Source organism: Trachypithecus francoisi, unplaced genomic scaffold (genome assembly GCF_009764315.1).
Source record: "Trachypithecus francoisi isolate TF-2019V2 unplaced genomic scaffold, Tfra_2.0 Lachesis_group9, whole genome shotgun sequence".
Lineage (NCBI taxonomy): Eukaryota > Metazoa > Chordata > Mammalia > Primates > Cercopithecidae > Trachypithecus > Trachypithecus francoisi.
The window spans coordinates 9,834,059-9,855,536 of NW_022681474.1; the positions used below are offsets into that span (position 1 = coordinate 9,834,059).

Sequence of the window (21,478 nt, forward strand, 5' to 3'; positions counted from 1 at the left end):
GGAGGATGTTTTTCCAACGTAGAATTCTTTTTTTTTTTTTCCAAGATGGAATCTTGCTCTGTCACCCTGGGCTGGAGTGGAGTGGGCTGATCTCGGCTCACCGCAGCCTCCGCCTCCCGGGTTCAAGGAAGTCTCCTCCCTTAGCCTCCCGAATAGCCGGGATTACAGGTGCATGCTACCATGCTGGGCTAACTTTTGTATTTTTAGTAGAGACGAGGTTTCATTGTGTTGGCCAGACTGGTCTCGAACTCCTGACCTCAGGTAATCCACCCACCTCGGCCTCCCAAAGTGCTGGGATCACAGACATGAGCCACAGTCTGGGCCCAACGTAGAATTCTCTACCCACCTAAACTAGTGGTGAAATAGAATAGGTTAAAGACATGCCACCCATCCAGAGTTTCCACATAAATCCTTTCTTTAGGAATCTATTGGAGGGTGTGTTTCTTCATCAGGAGCCAGACGCTAAGAGGGAAGCAGACAGGAGGCCCTGTATATGACAGAGGAGGGGGAGGCGAGACTGCTGGCTAACACTGGTGTCCCAGGCGGGGAAGCAGTTCATGTAGATTATAGCAGAAAAGAAGGCCCCAGTAGACATTACTTCAAGATGAAATAAATACAGTGCCTATATACCCCAATTTAGGGACAGGTGCTTTAGACAGTTTATGGAAAATTTGGATTTGAATTGGTGATAAACACATAGAAAATTCAGGACTTGGAATAAACAAGACCATTATGAATGACAGGGGAAAGTTGGGTGCCATGGGAGAAGTAATCACTCTTGGCATGTTTGCAGAGACCTAAGGACGCAGTGGGAGCTGCCAGGGGAGTGAGCGTGTTGGGGAGTTGTTGGGGAGTGGGGGTCATGTGACCAGTAGGCATCACCTAATAATGACAGATATGGAAGAACTGGGAAGTGGCATGTTCCCCAGAGAGTGGAGAGAAATGCCAGAACAATAGGCTGAGAGAGCAAAAGTTGTCCCCAGTTAGGAGATGGTGAGGCAGGAGAAGGGCAGGAGATGACTGGGTTTGTTTTTTAGGGGGTGGGTGTTGATGCACAGGGCTTATAGACTTTGGCTTTCAAAATTATATGCGGATGTAACTCTGATATAAAAAATCATCTCACTGGGCGTGCTGGTGGGTGGATCACTTCAGCCCACGAATTCGAGACCAGCCTGGGCAACATGGTGAAACCCCGTCTCTACCGAGCGTGGTGGCATGCCTCTGTAATCCCAGCTACTTGGGAGACTGAGTTGGAAGGATCACTTGAACCCGGGAGGTGGAGGCAGTGAGCCGAGATCGAGCCACTGCACTCCAGCCTGGGCGAGAGAGCGAGACCCTTTCTCAAATTAAAGAAAAAAAAAAAAAAGGGGACCACAATACTTCTGGGAAATGGTTGTTAGGATTTGGGATTGGCTGTATATCAGCGACCCAGAGTCAGAGTGGTATCAACAAGAGACTGGCTTATTTTCCTCTGATGTGGCCCGGAGCTGGCAGAACAGCCTTGCAGTCTCAGGACCAAGTCCCTGTATCTTCTGCTTTGCTGTTCGTGGGGACAGTCAGCTGGGTGATCCGAGGTCTAGGGGTCAGAGGTCAAAGGCATGCCCCTTCTACCCTGTAGGTGAGCACGTGAATCCTATACACCTCCCATTAGCAGAACTTAGTTGCTTGAATTCATCTAACCACAAGGAAAGCCAGGCAATGTTGTTTTGATCAGCCAGTTACTCCTTACTGTAGACAAAGTAGAAGACAGATTCGGGGTGGTGGAGTTAGCAGCCTCTGCCACAGTGATTTCTACCTTTCAGATATGTTCTCCTCAGAGGAGAATGCCTGGGACGACAGAGTTATTAGAGACTGCAAACAAAATTACTGTTGTCCCTTTGCAAACCTACCTTAAATGACCCCAATTTAATTATTGTTTAACTAGAGGGGTATGTGAACAGTATATAGGGTTTCCATTCCTTCAACTTTTCTTATTGAAGGAAAGTTTGGTGAACTGAAACAGCCCTGTGCGTGTAAGAACGTAATATATGAGGCTGGGCGTCGTGGCTCATGCCTGTAATCCCAGCACTTTGGGAGGCTGAGATGGTTGGATCACCTGAAGTCAGGAGTTCGAGACCAGCCTGACCAACATGGCAAAACGCTGTCTCTACTAAAAATACAAAAATTAGCCAGTCGTGGTCACATGCACCTGTAATCCCAGCTACTCGGGAGGCTGAGGCAGGAGAATCACTTGAATGGGAGGTGGAGGTTGAGTGAGCTGATATCACACCACTGCACTCCAGCCTGGGTGACACAGCAATACTCTGTCTCAAAAAAATAAAAAAGAAAAAAAGAATAGACAGGATATAACCATCTAATGAGATAGGAGTGGATTATTTAATTGTGAGGAGGATGAACTGAGAGGTACAACTGACAAAATATCAGTGTAAATTCCTTGTATGTTAAAACAGTGAATGTAAAACTTGAAATTCCACAAAAGTTAGACTTCTGGTATCTTAGGGTAGGGGAAGACGTTTTACAAGTTTTAGAAGAAATAAAGCAAATTGATAGATCTGACTAAGTTTAAAAAGAGAAACATTCTGTCTTGTCAAAAGAAACCATGAAAAGGAAAACTGAGAAAAATATTTGCAATAGTTTTGTGAGATAAAAAATAATCTAGGTCTCTTAAAAATCCATCACAGATACCAATAGAGTTTAAATATGGGAAGGAAGTGAAAGAGGCATCAACAGGCGAATTGCAAATTACACTGGCAGGATACTATTTTTTTCTTTCCTTTGATACGGAGTCTCACTCTTTGTCCAGGCTGGAGTGCAGTGGTGCAATCTCAGCTGACTGCAACCTCCACCTCCTGGGTTCAAGTGATTCTCCTGCCTCAGCCTCCTGAGTAGCTGGGATTACAGGTGTGTGCCACCACACCTGGCTAATTTTTGCATTTTTAGTAGAGACTGGGTTTCACCATGTTGCCCAGGCTGGTCTCGAACTCCTGAGCTCAAGTGATCCACCCGCCTCGGCCTCCCAAAGTGTTGAGACCACAGGCATGAGCCACCACACCTGGCCAGGATACTATTTTTTGAATATCAAATGGAAAAAAGATGTAAAGAGTTTAGTGTTTTCTCCTGCCTTGCTAGTAAACCAGCCTAGCGGACTAGACAGCATGTTTTCAGGGGAGTCATGAGCCTCAACTGTGTCCCCATATTTTTGATCCTATAATTTAACTTCTGGGATTCTACATTGAGGAGACATCAGAGATGTAGGATTTCTGACTGAGAGTCGTGACTAGAGTGCTACTTATCATGGTGAAAAAATAATATAAATAGCTTTAATGAGCGGCAGCAGAGGCATGGTAAATACATGACCTTATTCATTTTATAATAAAAATTATACAAACATATCAAGTCATGTTTTCAGAGAATCTTAATGATACGAGAAATTCCCTCTGTGTAATGCAAAATGAAAAATGGATTAGAATTCCAAATTCTGTATGAACTAAACAAACAAACAAAAAATCGACAGAGAAACTGTCAGGAGGAGATACTATAGAAACATAAAATTGATTATCACTGAGTGTTAAAATTACAAGTGATTTTAATTTCTTTATAATTTTACTTTTTAAGATTTCTACCAAGAGCGTGTCTGTCTCTTACAGGAAGGAAAAAACTAGATGTTGTTGAAAAAGTCAACGCGGGACCCATTGTTTGCCAAAGTGAATCAGTTTTGCAGCCACGTGGGTGGACGTAAGGGAAGTCTCCGAGTGGCACTGCCATTGCCCTCCATAGTCATGTGAGCTTTCACTCTGCTACTCTTTTTTTTTTTTTTGAGACAGAGTCTCGCTCTGTTGCCCAGGCTGGAGTGCAATAGTGCTATCTTGGTTCACTATAACCTCCATCTCCCAGGTTCAAGCGATTCTCCTGCCTCAGCCTTCTGAGTAGCTGGGATTACACGCGCGTGCCACCATGCCCGGCTACTTTTTCTATTTTTAATAGAGACAGGGTTTCACCATGTTGGTCAGGCTGGTCTCGAACTCCTGACCTCGTGATCCGCCTGCTTTGGCCTCCCAAAGTGCTGGCATTACAGGCATGAGCCGCCGGCCCGGCCGCTGTGCTCCTCTTTCAGTGGCTTTCTTGTTGGTCTTTGTATTGTCACTCTTTGGTTTTATTTATTTATTTATGGAGTCGGAGTCTTACTCTGTTGCCCAGGCTGGAGTGCGGTGGTGCGATCTTGGCTCACTGCAACCTCAGCCTCACAGGTTCAAGTGATTCTCCTGCCTCAGCCTCCTGAGTAGCTAGGATTAGAGACACACGCCACCAAGCCCTGCTAATTTTTGCATTTTTAGTGGAGATGGGGTTTCACCATGTTGGTCAGGCTGGTCTGAAACTCCTGACCTCAACTGATCCTTCCGCTTCAGCCTCCCAAAGTGCTGGGATTACAGGCATGAGTCACCGCACCCGGCCTTGAGTTCTATTTAAAATGATTGATTTGATGCATTTAAATTTTACAGTCTCAGATTACCATTCTGTAGTGTGTGGTTAGAGGCAAATGGATAATGAGGAGTCATAAGACTTGAGCACACTTTTCCCCTTTTAATAAGAGTCTATAAGCCACTGACACGTAACTGATTTATTAATAGTTATGTTCATGGACTTTTCTTTACAGAAAAACTTGGTACTTGACTGCATTTTTGAGGTGGAATGATTTTCTTGAATTTATAAATGAATGAAAAAAAGCAAATAGTCTTTGTGTGACACACGTAACAGTTTCTTTTTCTTTTCTTTTCTTTTTTTTTTGAGACGGAGTCTCGCTCTGTTGCCCAGGATGGAGTGCAGTGGCCGGATCTCAGCTCACTGCAAGCTCCGCCTCCCGGGTTCATGCCATTCTCCTGCCTCAGCCTCCCCAGTAGCTGGGACTACAGGCGCCGCCACCTCGCCCGGCTAGTTTTTTGTATTTTTTAGTAGAGATGGGGTTTCACCGTGTTAGCCAGGATGGTCTCGATCTCCTGACCTCGTGATCTGCCCGTCTCGGCCTCCCAAAGTGCTGGGATTACAGGCTTGAGCCACCGCGCCAGGCCGAAAGTTTATAAGATGTTTCTCCTTTGACATTTTCCATTGATACAAAAATGCAGCCCATTTAATCAAAACCTGTGCTGTGTTAGGAAGTTTGCCATGAATCATTTGTGGAATATTCGGGGGAAACGGTTAAGTCTCCTTTTGAAGTTTCTTAGATTTAAAAATTCATGAGTTTTAACTAGCTTGACATTATTACATTAAAACTTTTAAGAGAGCCAAGAATTGATGGTTGTTTGGGACATGTTCCAAGCTCTCAAATACGGTTCATCAGTGCAGTGGTCTCACTGGGCTGCCCACCTTCTACCCACATGTGCCTAGTTCAGTTCAAGGTCATTAAAATTAAAATTCAGGTCCTCAACAGTACTAGATACATTTCCAGTGCACCGTAGCCACATATAGTGGTTACTGGACCAAGCAGGTACAGATCAGGCAGTGCTGGTCTAGATGCGTGCAACATAGATAATGAGCCCCCAGTTACTTTTGGCTAGGTGAAGAGTAATATCTAACGTGTGTTCTTCCTCACTCGTGTTCTTCCTAACAAAGCTTTGCTTAGCCTGTGCTAGCATTACTCTATTCTTTGACTATACCTCAAATGAAAGGAGAAGGAAAGATAGGGTTGAGAGGAGAGAATGCTTATTGTATTACATTTGCTTCAAATATAAACGGATAATCTGAATGCGGATAATCTGAATGCAGAAAATGTACAGTGAATCCTAAAAACACCTGGATTGATAACATTTTAGATTTGAAAGGGGTGATTCCATCTCATCAAGCCTTCTAATTGAACTGATGAGAAATTCGAGGAACAGAGAGGTTAAGTAATTTGCTTATGTCACGCAGCTACATAATGGCCTTGTTATCCCCTTACTCTGCAAGCTCTCAGTTCTTTTCACTGGTCCAAGACAACTCTTGTAAGAAGTTCCAGTACTAGAATTCTGTTGTTCAACAGAGACAAAAGGAGCCAATTATAGTAGAGTTAACTTTGCACAAAACCACAAAGTGTGTTGTTTAAAACAGGAAGTTACCTTTTATAAGCCCAGTCTTCTGAACCTTTTTTATATTGTCTTTGGAAAAAAATATTACTTTTATTAATAGACACTTTTACCTTGTTCTTGAAAGTACATATAGCTTAAGAAACAAAAGGAAATATATTTTCTTTTAATAATAGCCTTTTTGGGGGTTAGGGTGTTGTAGTTAGGAAAAGGCTTTTAAAAATATCCTGTTTCTATTTTGCAAAGCTTATGGGTGGAGCAGTTGTTATCACCAAGATTTGCCCTTCTAAACCCCCCAAAAATCCAATTGAATGTAAATAGAAATTTCTGTGAAGTAGGTTATTATTCTCATATTTGATAGATTTCCCCAATAATTATCTGTTTCCACAGGCACTGCATAGGTTCCATTAGTTGCTGTGGAAAGTGAAGTAATTTATTCTAGGAATCGTGACTGCGTGCTGTGAAAAGATTGCATTTTGTTAGCATAATTTCTGTGGCGTTCTGTTGATGGGGTCTCTCAAATACTTCTTGGACCTGTTCCCTTCATTTCTTCTCCACTGTCTTAGTTCAGACCCTCGCCTGCCTTTCCATGTTTTTAGTCTGTTCCCATTCATCCATCTCACCCATGGCTCCCTGAGTGCTTCTTCTGAAACAAACCTGATCATTTCACCTCCTGGAACAACGCCCTGCCACGTCCACTCCATCTGCAGAGTGATACGCAGGGCTCAGGCCCTTACTGTGGCAAACGTTCTCCTCTCCCCTGCGCTCAACCAGCCTCTCTGTTCTCACCCCAAGTCTTTGTTCAAATATCACTTCCTGGGTCTTGCCTGACTGTCACCTAAATAATTATAATCCTTTTGGCCGAGCACAGTGGCTCATGCCTGTAATCCCAGAATTTTAGGAGCCCAAGGCGGGCAGATCACTTGAGGCCAGGAGTTCGAGACCAGCCTGGCCATCATGGCGAAATTCCGTCTCTACTAAAATACAAAAAAAAAGAAAGAAAAATTAGCTGGGTATGGTCATGTGTACCTGTAATCCCAGCTACTCAGGAGGCTGTGGCAGGAGAATCACTTGAACCTGGGAGGCGGAGGTTGCAGTGAGCCGAGATTGCACCATTGCACTCCCGCCTGGGGAACATCAGTGAGACTCTGTCTCAAAAAGTAATAATAATATTAATAATTATCATCCTTTGTTTGCCTGATTTTTTCTGCTTCCTTTTTCCCTATAGCACTTACCACCATCTAACAGGCTATATCATCTACTAATTAAAAAACTCCATTGGCTCTTTCTCCTGATTAGGATGAGATCTCTACCAGGGCAGGAATTTTTTGTTTTGTTTTGTTACAGATGCCTTCCCGTGCCTAGAACAGTGCCTGACATGGAATGGGGGGGTCAGTACATATTTGGGGATGAATGGGCATGATACCGCTTGCTCCACAGTCCTGTCCCCCACCCTCTCCCTTGAGTCACCTTAGACTTTTTCCCAAGGGTCTGCCATGCTGTTTGCTGCTGGTTCCTCTGTGTTTAATGACTTTCCTACCTTCCTGAGTCTCTGAAGCCTGTGCTTCTCTTTGCTCCTTCGATTTCCTCTCTCTCTTTTTTTTTTTGAAACAGAGTTGCTCTGTTGCCCAGGCTGTAGTGCAGTGGGCGCCATCTCAACTCACTGCAACCTCTGCCTCAGCCTCCTGAGTAGCTGGGATTACAGGTGCACACAACCATACCCAGCTAATTTTTTATTTTTTATTTTTTTTATTTTCAGTAGAGACAGAGTTTTGCCATGCTGGCCAGGCTGGTCTCAAACTCCTTACCTCAAGTGATCTGCCCGCTTCAGCGTCCCAAAGTGCTGGGATTATAGGTGTGAGCCACCATGCCCAGCCCCCTCAGTTTCCTCTTATCCTCTGGGCATTTCCTCTTGAGCCTCTTCTAATTTTCTGTTCCACTTCGATGCACCCCCCGGCCCACCCAAGCTCGCCTTCCTATCCTTGTTGATATTTGCATCTTGTCCTTCGTGGGATTCCAGGTGCATTCTTGGTGGACTTGGTGGTGGTTGTGTATGCAGTTGGACGGACAGACTTGCTTTTAGCAGCCAGTTGTCCTTGTTGGCAGCCACTGGTATTTATATGTCTGTCCCCAGTGCCCAAGGTGGTATCCAGCATAAGTAAATCAGATGTTCCATTAATACATACACGAGAAAATTGCATGGTATCAGCACTTATCTGTCTGGCATTAGTTTAAAATTGTGTTAGAATTTGCTAAGAGAAGTTTACTATAAGCTCTTGAGGGAAGCTTTTCAGGAGGAATTAATTTGGAATAAAATGATCCATGCCTAGGAGTGTTGGGTGCTCACGGGGCAGCTGACCCTGTGTGGGGTCCCCGCCACTCCCTAGTTTAGTATTATTTCTTTTCATTGCCCTTTCCCCATAATTGGTGCTCAGTTATTAAAAATCGATGGTTTAAGAAAAAATTTAAAAGTCATAGCTGCATTATGGGAAATGTGGATAATGGGGGAAAGGGAACTGTGATTGACTGGTTAGGGCATGAGTTCTGGAGCCAGCTGTGTGGGTTCAAATCCCAGTACCACCACTAGCAGCTGTGTGATGCTGAGCAAGTTACTTCATCCCTTAGGTTGCTTATCTGTAAGACGGGAACAGTAATATAACTTACATCCTAGAGTTCGTACGAGGATTAAATAAGTGCATGTTTATTAAGTACTTAGTAATCATTGTAAGTGTTGGTAGAATAAAATAATCATAAATGCACGCTTACCATGCTAACACTTCCATTTCTTCTATTTGGAGGGACAGAAGCTCCTCTTCTTACCAACTGGTTTAGGTTCCCAAGACTGCTGAGAAGTCTGTTCATTTTAAGTTCATTTTAATAACCTAACCAATGACCAGTGGGTACACATACAAATAATTTTTTTTTTTTTTTGCTCCAACTCCTAGGCTGGAGTGCAGTGGTGTGATCTCGGCTCACTGCAACCTCTGCCTCCTGGGTTCAAGCAATTCTTGTGCCTCAGCCTCCCAAATAGCTGCGATTACAGGCATGTGCCACCATACCTTAGAGGCTAATTTTTGTATTTTTAGTAGAGATGGGTTTCATCACATTGGCCAGGCTGGTCTCAAACACCTGGCCTCAAGTAATCTGCCCACCTTGGCCTCCCAAAGCGCTGGGATTGCGAACCACTCGCCCGGCCCACATACCCAGAATTTTAATTTTTCCCCATCGTTAGCTTCTGTCTCTTCTCACTGGGACGCTGTTAATTGCTTTTGCACTTACTGGACAAGATGGAGTTAATTGTGCTCTTTAAACGTCTCAAAAGTAAGCATACACCCACAAAATACACACATACACACAGCACAGGGAAGCCATCCCTGAGCGTGAGCCAGGACCCGAGATGGCCAGGCTGAAGTGTGGATTGTGAAACACTGCTCGCTTTTGATTATTGTTTTCCTGGATTGTGGTTTTGCTCTTATCTATGAAAGTTTGAAATCTGAGCGCTTGTAAGGAGAGGGGCTTTCGTACTGGAATTCCTCCCTGCCCTGGCTCGTTTGGGTGTTCTCTGTGTGCCCTCTCCGTGGTTGCACTCCTGTGTCCATAGCTCTAAGCTTCTTTTCGTGGAGCTCTGTGTTTTGTTATGATCGTCATTTTTGGAGCTTTGTCATATGCCTTCAAGGCCCCTGTCTCCTGGATACATTCTGGCATTTTCTCCTCCCTTTTTCTTCCTTTGTTTACCTTTGTTGGCTCCACGTGTTTCAGTTCCTACATTTTTCCTTCAGTTGCACACCCTTCTCCCCTCCAAATTCCCGGTATTTTCCCTGAGGGATCATTGGAGGGAGAGCTGAGAGAGCCGAGCTTTCCACAGTGGGCCGCCGCCCTCCCCTCTCCAAGCCCGTGCCACCTGTGGCTTCTGGAGTTGGTGGCTGTTGTGTCCGTTTCTCAGTGACCAAGTGATGCTGTAATCTCATAATCACACTTCCTTACACGGGGCAGGGGTGAGGGGTAGAGGGTGCGCATCTCACCCTTTGTAATATTCCCGTTACCCTCGGGACATTCTCAGTGGAAGTTTGGGTATTTGGTTGGATGGACACACTTGATTATCAGCAAGTAGTTTGTTGACCGAGTGCCTCAGTGCTTGCTGTCTGCATGCCGGGGCAATCCAGGTGAACTGGGGGTCCTGCTACCTACTGGTTTGTTTACACAGTGCCTCAGCGCTCGCTGTCTGCATGCCGGGGCAGTCCAGGTGAACTGGGGGTCTTGCTACCCACTGAAACTCCAGGTGTAGCACAGAAGACCTTAAGAGTGCCCCTGGCAGACAGCCTTTCCTCTGCTGTGTGCAGCCCGTGGGAGAAAATCTCTGGAACCTTCTGAGACGAGGTGCGAGCAGGGCAGTTCGGTGTTAGGTGATGTTTAGTTCCGCGCCTGCCAACGCAGTGGGTTCATTGTTGTGAAAGAGGTAGTTCCCGTGTCCAAATTTTTGTGTCCCTGTCACCACAGGAATCTGGAAGGATTGCTCGAAGAAGAATGCAGTTCTTTCCACCGTTGGGTGGGTTCTTTTAGCAGACTGATACCTACAGGATAAAATGTAGCCAGCCTCCATAGTAAATTGCTCAGTTTACCAGTGTCCTCCGTTAACAACAACAACAAAATCTTAGAACCCCTCCAGCTGTTAAAAGAGTCCTTCATTTAGTGTCGATTCCAGCTAAGCTTTCGGAAACTAAGCTCGTTACATGGCAGGTGATTCACTGGGGATATAAGATAACTGCATTTTTTAAATTAAAAAAACCTTTATTTTCATTTTTATTTATTTTTTTATTTTTTTTGAGACGGAGTCTCGCTCTGTCACCCAGGCTGGAGTGCAGTGGCGCGATCTCTGCTCACTACAAGCTCCGCCCCCCGGGTTCCCGCCATTCTCCTGCCTCAGCCTCCCGAGTAGCTGGGACTACAGGCGCCACCACCTCGCCCGGCTAGTATTTGGTATTTTTTAAGTAGAGACGGGGTTTCACCGTGTTAGCCAGGATGGTGTCAGTCTCCTGACCTCGTGATCCGCCCATCTCGGCCTCCCAAAGTGCTGGGATTACAGGCTTGAGCCACCGCGCCCGGCCTATTTTCATTATTAAAAACTATTGAAAAAGGATTTCACTATCTAAAACATTTCATTTTCATTATGAATGAAGCAAACCCAGTTTGTATTTTGGTTCAGGTCATTTGTGCATATACCGTATTTTCCTACACTACCTGCCTTAGATTTATGCATCTAGAGGGCCATGGTTAAGATTGGGTTACTCTGTGGTGCCCCGCACGGTGCCACAGTGAGCACATCATGTCCATGGCTCTTCAGGCATGGTACTTACTTGTCCTTTCTGTGATTTTTTGTTTGTTTGTTTGTTTTTGAGATGGAGTTTCGCTCTTGTTGTCCAGGCTGGAGTGCAATGGCACGATCTCAGCTCACCGCAACCGCCACCTCCCAAGTTCAAGCGATTCTCTTGCCTCAGCCTCCCGAGTAGCTGGGATTGGAAACATGTGCCACCACACCTGGCTAATTTTTGTATTTTTAGTGGAGATGGGATTTCTCCATGTTGGTCAGGATGGTCTTGAACTCCCAACCTTAGATGATCTGCCTGCCTCAGCCTCCCAAAGTGCTGGGATTACAGGCATGAGCCACCGCGCCCAGCCTTTCTGTGATTTTAAACCAAGCTGAAGAAACTGTTTAGGACCTACTACACTGCATTTTACCCATAGCTCTCACACTTGAAATCAGGAAAGTCCTGGTTTAAGTTTCTTGTATCACTGATGTTGACTTTTACGACTCAACCCTTGTGCCCGCATGTTTGCCTCAGGAAACATAAGGCCCTGTGCTGAGAAAGTGAAGGAGCGATAATCTCTCATTTGCAGGGGTCTTCTCTGTTGCACTGTTTTTCCCTTGGCTTAGTCATGAACTTAACTTTGTAGTAGCAAAATGCCTAGATCGCTGCTTGCCGACCCACTCCATATAGTTTTATAGTTTATATACTCTGAAATAGGTATTTTCTTTCTTTGTACTGTGATTGAGAAATAGCTTCCTGTCCTCTCCACAGTGTCTGGTATAGTATGTTAAATACGACAGGTGGATAACTGAACGCACGTTGAATTACATTTTGGTGCTGTGTCCTTGGTACATTTCCTGTCTCTTCCTACTTGTTCCTGGCATTGAGTTTCCAACTTTTTCTCTACCATTGCATAAATGAGTAACATGCACTTTCATGAACCTTCTGTTTTTTGTTTAATTAGAGATGGGGGTCTCGGTATATTGCCCAGGCTGACCGTGAACTACTGAGCTCAAATGATCCTCCCGCCTCAGCCTCTCAAGTAGCTGAGATGACAGGTGCACGTAGGCTACCCACTGCACCTGACATGAACCTTCAATTTTGACAAAACCCCCAAATGTTTTTTAAAAGATATTTTACCAGTATGTGAGTCACAAAATATCCCATTGGTAGTAGATATAGGTGCACTATATTCTTTTATTTCTTCATCTCTACCTGCCTATTGGCTTCTTTAAACTTCTAACTACGTGTGAAATGAAAGCGCATGTTGAATGAATGAGAGAAACACCATGTGGCTGTGGGGGTTTAACACACTGTGTGGGCAGTGTCTAAGCATCAGAGCCAGGTATGGCTGCTCATTGGATACGAATTCTCCCGGTGTCTCCTGGGCCCTGACATAAAGGAGTTGGAGAGCAGGATTCTGCGGGAACCAGCTCTAATGTGGCTTTTTCCAGCCATCTTATTAGAAGGCAAGTGGGGAATAGCAGTGCTGTCATAGGGAAAGTCTTGTCTCCATTTCTACTTTGTAAAAAAGCACATTATTCACAAACATCGATGCTTTAACTGGTTTTGGTAACAGATCATGTGTAACACCTGAGGACTTCTTCCCGAGGCAGGGCACTGCGTGTTGCAATACCTGCCTGTGGGATGCTGAAGTTGTGTGCGGGGGTGGAGGTTGCTGCTGCATAGCTTCAAGGTCGGGGGAGCATCTTACCCACTGTTGCCATGGTGGATAGAGGACTGAAATGCAAGTTTCTGTTGGTGAAATACGTGTCCATCTTAGTGGTGATAATGACCTTTAGAACACTGATGGTTTTGCTCTGGTGAGACCTTTATTGTTGACGTTGTTGACCTTGTATAGAGACGTACTCATTAGTCTTTTTAATTAATTAATATTTTTGAGACGAAGCCTTGCTCTGTCGCCCAGGCTGGAGTACAGTGGTGTGATCTCAGCTCACTGCAACCCCTGCCTCCCAGGTTCAAGCGATTCTACTGCCTCAGCCTCCCGAGTAGCTATAATTGCAGGCGCCTGCCACCACTTCTGACTCATTTTTGTATTTTCAGTAGAGACAAGGTTTCACCATGTTGGCCAGGGTGGTCTCGAACTCCTGACCTCGAGTGATCTGCCCACCTTGGCCTCCCAAAGTGCTGGGATTACAGGCATGAGCCACTGTGCCTGGCCTCAGTGTACCAGAATACTGATTTCTGGTATTTTCTATGATCAACATTACGTTGCATCTTGAAAGTTTTAATGAAATGGTAGCAACACTAATAAGGTTAAGGTTTTTTTAAACAATTTAAAAATAAGTTAATATAATTAATATGATTAAACTGCTCTGATTTTTTTTTTTTTTTTTGATTACTCTTAGGTAATTTTTTCTGCAGGATGAATTAAGAGACACTTGCTCATCAGGCATGGAGAGCACTTTGTCAGCTTCCAATATGCAGGACCCTTCATCTTCACCGTTGGAAAAGTGTCTCAGCTCAGCTAATGGAAATGGAGACCTTGATTCTGGTAGGATTTTGTTTTCTAGATTCATCTGGGTTTTTGATGAATTGATCGATATCTTCCTGAAAATATTCAGGAAACAATGGTGCAACATTTCTAGATCTCACATACTGCCTGGTTCCTGGGATTGGAAGTCCTATTTATAAGGATATAGCAGCTCTAAAATTTGGGTCAAAATTCTTATCTTGAATACTAGACAGAGAGGACTGGGTTATAGTGCAGCAACACATCACTTGAAAATCTCAGTGGTCTGGGCAGGAAATGTCTGTGAATCACTGTTCCATGGAGTCATTGTGCACCTTCCTGCAGGGTTTGTTGTGAGTGGGAAGAGCAGGGTTGGAGGTCTCGGACTGGCAATCACCTGCTCTGGCTCACAAGAGACGAATGCTGTTTTTGCTCGGAACCCCTTGACAAGAAGTTAGTTGCATGTTTCTGCCGCAGCAAGGGAGGTTGGGAAAAAGAGTTCCCTCCCAAGTGCTGGAGAGAGAGACAGGACATCCAGATCTGCCTACGTAGTAGATACCGATGACACAGCATCTAATATGTTGAGCACATCTGTCAGAAAAGCATACGATGTGGAAGGAAGTGAGGTCATGCGGATTGGTGGTGAAGTGTATCTCCCTTCCAGAAATCTGAAAAACAGAACAGCTCCCTCCTCTGACTCAAACACAGCCTTCGATTCAAATGTATATATGTATATATGTATGTGTGTATGTATGTATGTATGTTTTGAGACAGGATCTCGCCTGTTGCCCAGGCTGGAGTACCGTGGTACAATCATGGCTCACTGCAGCCTTGACCTCCTGGGCTCAAGTGATCCTCCTACCTCAGCCTCCACAAGAGCTGGGACTACAGGTGTGTCCCACTGTGCCTGCTGACTTTTAAATTTTTTGTGGAGATGGGGTCTCACTGTATTGTCCAGGCTTGTCTTGAGCTACTAGGCTCAAGTGATCCTCCTGCCTTGGCCTCCCAAAGTGCTGAGATTATAAGTGTGGTTCACCACACCCAGCCTTGATTGGGTTTTAATTATTTAACTGATGAAGTTATAAGTGCACAAATGTATCTTTTTCTAAATACTTACACAATAAAGGGTTTATTTAAAAAGGATACCTTTTTCTTTAAAAAAAAAAAAAAGAGTTGCATTATTTATACATACCAGCAAATTACTTAAGGACAGTTTAGCCCTCTGAATTGTAAACATTAGCTATGGTGAATTCCTGTAAAAAAAAATGTGGCTCATTAAGTCAGCCACTTGACCGTGGTCCAAAGAAGTCACAAAGTTTGTCTTCACATTTTGATGAGACTAGTCAATGACAGATTACAGGTTGCTCCATATCATTGAATTTGTTAGATTAAGTTTATAAAATTGTATCTTTATGTGGAAGACAGCCCGGAAAACCCTCACATGAGTGAAAGCCTTACTGTGTTGAAAGATGTTAGTATCTGTTTCCAAATCGGCTCCTTTTTCCCTCTTTCAGATTTTTCTACACATCAACCAGATGTGGGACAACTTCTCCTGCAGGTAGAGCTGAATCATTGTTCCTCCCTGGAACCATGGAAATTATTTTCTGAGAAGGCATAGTTGTATAGGCTGAAAGTTCATCCTAATTATTCTACTTTATTTAAGTACAGATTTACCTTGTTAAAAAGTCTTTCCTATGTTTGCTGAGTGAAGTTATTTTTCACATTTTGGAGTTCCTGAGCTTTTATTTTTGTAGTATATCATCTGCACACATCCGATGTCGATTACTGGGTTATTTCTCGTGGTACGTTTTCAAAACTGTTTAAACACCTACTGTGTATTGGGTTTTCACGTGCATACCATTGCCGTGTATCTCTCTAACTTAAGTAGATTCTGAAACTCATTAATGATAATCTGGTGTGAGGAAAATGATTTGTACCGACATTTCGTTAAGGGTGGTTCTAGGGATGGCAGGTGTGAGAGCGAGAATCATTATATCCTTGGCTGGGGGAGTCCCTGCAGAAAGCCCATGTATACTCGTGTCATGATTGGTTCCTTGCTTTTGCGTCAGGGATGGCCTGAATCATACAAGATGTTCAGATCTTTAATGGAAGTACTATTTCTAAATGGCTTTAAATTACCTTAACATTTTTCAGACATTGGCCCAGATTTTTCTCCACCCCCATGTGGCTAATCTGTCCTTTCGCCTTGGGATTTCTGTATTGTGTGGTGAGGAGAGTTTTAGATGATGATACAGACAGACTCTAAAGAGGATACAAATTTAAAGCAGAGTCTAAGACTTTGCAGAGGACAGTGGCTGGATTCACTTGAGAAACTCAAATCTAGTTTTGAGCATTTTGATTCTACAAGTAGTTTTTTTTTTTTTCTCTAAAATCTAGTTTTGAGCATTTAAACTATTAAGTATGATTCTACAAGTAGTTTATTATTACTTTTTCCAGCCTGCTAACCCACAAAGTATTTCCAGTCCTGGAATCACGTGGTGAGATATTTGGTTCTGGGACCAGCTGGGACAGGCAGAGTCTTGGTGCTGGAGGTCTTCTCCTGGGAAGCGTTTTCAGATGGGATTTACTCATCCCACGTACAGGAGGAGGCAAACCCAGTGTTCTTTAGCTGGTTCTGAATTGACTTGCGATGATAGGTGTATGAGCGTGAGTTCAGACTGTGTGGCAGGCACAGAAAATGTTAAGTTCTTTGCATGTGTTAATTCACCTAATCCTTCAACAGCCCACAGGTGTAGCTGCTTTTATTGCCCCAATTTTACAGATGAGGAGACTGAACAACAAGATGAAGTGACTCGAGCCCTGTGTTAGAAGCAAGATTTAATTTCAGGCATTGTGAGGCTGTGGAGTTGGTGCTCTGAAACCCTGGGGGGCACCTGCCCTTTCAAGTGCACAGAGGAGTCATCAGGAAATCCTGACAGCCTCCTACTCACCCATCCATACACTCACACCCACCCCGCAGCCACACACACATACCCACACTCACACCCGTCCATCCATGCATACACCCACACACACCCACATTCATACCCACCCATCCACCCATCCATACACTCACACCCACACTCACACCTATCCATCCACCTACACTCCCAACACACACACCCCCACACTCACACCCACCCCACAGCCACACACACATACCCACACTCACACCCGTCCATCCATGCATACACCCACACACACCCACACTCATACCCACCCATCCACCCATCCATACACTCACACCCACACTCACACCTATCCATCCATCCACCCACACTCCCACCCAACACACACACCCCCACACTCACACCCACCCCACAGCCACACACACATACCCACACTCACACCCGTCCATCCATGCATACACCCACACACACCCACACTCATACCCATCCATCCACCCATCCATACACTGACACCCACCCCACAGCCATATACACACCCACACTCATACCCATCCATCCACCCATCCACACATACACCCACACGCCCACTCTCGCACCCATCATCCACCCATCCACTCACACTCACACCCATCCACATACACATTCACACACACACTCACACCCATCCATCCACCCATTCACACACACACCCTCATTCACACCAACCCACACACACACACACCCCCACACACACACACACACAATTTTGGGGGCACAGACACAACTTAGATTCTTTGTTGTTCTTTCGTACTCTTTCCTCCCATGCCACCTACCCTGTGTCCCATGATACCTTACTACAGGGGTTTCCAAACCCCGGCCACAGATTGGAACTGGTCCGTGGGCTGTTAGGAACTGGGCCGCACCACAGGAGGTGAGCATCTGGTGAGGGAGCTAAGTTTCATCTGTATTTACAGCTGCTCCCCATTGCTCACATTACTGCCTGAGCTCCACCTCCTGTCGGATCAGCAGCAGCATTCGGTTCCCATAGGAGCGTGAACCCTATTGTGAACTGCACATGCGAGGGGTCTAGGTTGTGCACTCCTTATGAGAATCTAATGCCTGATGATCTGTCACTGTCTCCCATCGCCCCCAGATGGGACTATCTAGTTGCAGGAAAACAAGCCCAGGGTTCCCACTGATTCTATATTATGGTGAGTTACAGAATTATTTCATTATATAGTACAATGTAACAATAGTAGAAATAAAGTGCACGATCGATGTAATGCACTTGAATTGTCTCGAAACCGTCTTCCCTTCCCTCATGTCTGTGGAAAAATTGTCTTCTACAAAACTGGTGCATAAGTCCCCGGTGCCAAAAAGATTGGGGACCACTGTGTTACTGTCTCCCTAACAAGTGACTACACTTGAGTGACTGAAGTTTTTCCTTGAGAAAATTATGGGATCGAGGAAAGGAAAATCGAACGTGCTTGGATGTTTTCTCTCTCTCTCTTTTTTTTTTTTGAGACGGAGTCTCTTTCTGTTGCCAGGCTAGAGTGCAATGGTGTGATCTCGGCTCGCTGCAACCTCCGATTCCCTGGTTCCCTCCTGCCTTAGCCTCCCAAGTAGCTGGGATTACAGGCACGTGCCACCACACCTGGCTAATTTCTGTATTTTTAGTAGAGACGGGGTTTCACCATGTTGGCCAGGATGGTCTCCATCTCCTGACCTCATGATTCACCCGCCTCAGCCTCCCTGAGTGCTGGGATTGCAGGCGTGAGCCACCGCGCCCGGCCGGGCGTTTTCTGTTATGTTTGTTTTTTTGCCACTGTCCACTTCGAGATGTTATGATGCTATGATTCCTTGCAGTCAGGCCCGTGTGAAAGGGAGACTTCAGCTGGCCTCAGTCTCATTACCAGTTTTTTTTTTTTTTTGAGACAGAGTCTTGCTGTGTTGCCCAGGCTGCAGTGCAGTAGTATGATCTCAGCTCACTGCAAACTCCACCTCCCGGGTTCACGCCATTCTCCTGCCTCAGCCTCCCAAGTAGCTGGGACTACAGGTGCCCACCACCACGCCTGGCTAATTTTTTGTGCTTTTAGTAGCGAAGGGGTTTCACCCCGTCAGCCAGCATGGTCTTGATCTCCTGACCTCGTGATCCACCCGCCTTGGCCTCCCAAAGTGCTGGGACTACAGGGTGGGGCGGCCTTTTTCTAAGCAAAGCTCAAATCACCGTTGAGATCAATAACCGCCACCCAAGTCCTGTAAATGAAATAGGCACGATATAAAATTACTCCTTCTCCTGGGAACGCCAAATATGTGATTAGAAAAAGCCCAGGGAGAGGAAATAGCGCAGGATCTGCGGCCTCCCCAGCAGACGCCATAGACAGCATCATCCCAGCGGACACCAAGGAGGAAGTGCGCTGAAATTCCAATGCTGGGATTCCAGGCGTTGTCAGTTGCTGTGATAAAAGCAAGCAGAACAATATGCTGACATAGTGTTCGGTAGATTCCTTGACATTATTTTTATAGGCCTGCTACGTGAAATGTCCTGATGAAGTCTGTAGATAAAGCGATGCTGCACATTTAGGCAGAGTGAGCCTCAGTAGAGAGAATTACGCTGAAAATGTGGGCTTGATTCTTCTTCTTGGCATTTGGCATTTGGAATGTATTCACTGGCTCTTCTATTTGGGAAGGAAAGGAGTCAACATTTTTCTCAGGAAAATTCAAGCCTCACTCTTCACGCTGGGAACTGGGCCTGTGTGACTCAGTGGTATTCCCTCTTCTCCGTAACCCTCCTTTGAATAGTTGCAGCTTCCCCTGGCTAGGTGATTTTTATGTTTTTTGTTTTTTGTGCTTTGTTTTTTCCCTTTAGAATAACTCTGGCCATTGGGTAGTCGGACAAGCCAGGAGGACCTTTGTGCCATGAGGACTGTCCCTCTGCCTGTGGGGTGGCTCTGCAATTGTGAGCTCAGATTCTAGGCAGGTGGCCACGGTTCCTTTCTGAGTTGTTTGCACAGATGCTTCTGATGAATATACTCACAGTGGAACTATTTTCTAAATCTTCTGATAGTATGAAATCACTATCGGTATTTACAGGAAGAAAGACTTAATGTCTTCTTTCTTTCTCTTTCCATATTAAAAAAAAGTATCTAGCATCTAAGAAGGTGCTCCGTAAGCATTCACCTAGAATCTGCCAATTCCCAGTTCCTTTATTGGTGTCGTGGGCACAGGCTTTAATATTCAGCCTCGTAAAGTTAGCCTTTTTTCAGATTGTAAAATTGTACAAACCCAAGATTTTATTACTTGAACGAAGATGTATGGGCCGTTTGTTTATTCCATTTTTCACTCTAACGTCACTTACAGTCCAGCTTCTAGTAAGGTATAGTAAGGTATTCTTTTTATGTTTGTTATGAAATATTCTTGCCTCATAAATAGCTTTCTGTTTTCTAAAACTGGATTGCTGCTAATGAACATGCCTGTTCCCTTTTAAATTGTGAAATTTTCTTAGTAGCTTTTCCTAGTCGGTTTTCATGACATCATGGGGAAATGCCTCCCACTGGGTCATTTACAGTGGAGGGAGATTGTCAGAATTTCCTTGATAAAATGTTTATGGGTTTAAGAGGTTTATGAATCAGCTATAAATATTTGCTCTGGGTTTATGAGGCCTCTCCCCATAAACATTTTGTGTGTTTTTCTATTGCTCATTGAAATGTCTTTGGAGAATCAGCTCCTTGGGGCACATAGGCCTGGGGAAGGGTTGTATGTGACACATTTTAAAAGGCTGTATTGTGAATAACCCTACATTTTGTGCTTGACTTTGTTATAATGCACAGTTCAAGTCATCAGTGCTGGGCATGAAGGTTTGAATTTTTAAAATCCCATTCTGAGTCTCACTTTTGGTTACCTTTTTAAGTGTTTTCTTTAGACCAGCAGAGAGTGACAGAGCTTACTATTCTACTGATTCCTGCAGGGGAGACACAGTGGCACCCTCTGACCTCCTGGTTATCTTGACTGAGTGAAACTGTGTACCCTGAAGTCTGCAGAACCCGTTATATTGGGAAATGTAGTTGTAATGAATTAAAATTTGACAGAAGCACAACTTTTGGTAAAATTCTAATAGCATAGATTAGGATTGTGTGGCGAATAAAGAACTGCAACCAGTGGTCTCGGTGTCGAGGTTGGAATTGGAGGCTCTGGTCTCTCCTGATCTGAAGTGATGGAATCATCGAATCTTTGTGGGTAATGTGGTGGGTTCACTAAAGCCTCTCATCCCAGGTGCTGGTGACTGCAGGCAGTTTCCGAGGTTCTGCCTCAATGTGCATGTTTCCTTTTTTTTGTTTGTTTTATTTTGTTGAGATGGAGTCTCGCTCTGTGACCCAGGCTAGAGTGCAGTGGCACAATCTTGGCTCACTGCAGCCTCCGCCTCCTGGATTCAAGCGATTTTCCTGCCCCAGCCTCCTGAGTAGCTGAGATTATAAGTGTGTGCTACCACGCCTGGCTAATTGGTGTATTTTTAGTAGAGACAGGGTTTCACCATGTTGGCCAGGCTGGTCTCAAACTCCTGACCTCAAGTGATCCACCTGGCTCGCCCTCCCAAAGTGCTGGGATTACAGGGGGAGCCACTGCACCCAGCCTCTATTTGCATGTTTCTGATGTGCGGGAACGAGTCACCCAGGACAACTTGTCCCCTTTTTCAGCAGCCATCATTCTCGGAGTCCTACACAAAACTTCTTGCCTCATTTGGCCCAGGGCTGAGTT

At 44.8% G+C, this 21,478-nt stretch overlaps 1 protein-coding gene across 3 annotated transcripts in view; it reads left to right on the plus strand.

Moving 5' to 3' along the window:
• SFMBT2 (Scm like with four mbt domains 2) overlaps nucleotides 1-21,478 on the plus strand; it is a 259,882-nt gene that overhangs the window by 15,855 nt on the left and 222,549 nt on the right. For all 3 annotated transcript variants that reach the window (XM_033208309.1, XM_033208308.1, XM_033208311.1), the window contains exon 2: nucleotides 13,732-13,877. In XM_033208309.1, the coding sequence (XP_033064200.1) occupies nucleotides 13,778-13,877 (100 nt within the window). In that variant the 5' untranslated portion in view covers nucleotides 13,732-13,777. The remainder of the gene's footprint in view (nucleotides 1-13,731; nucleotides 13,878-21,478) is intronic.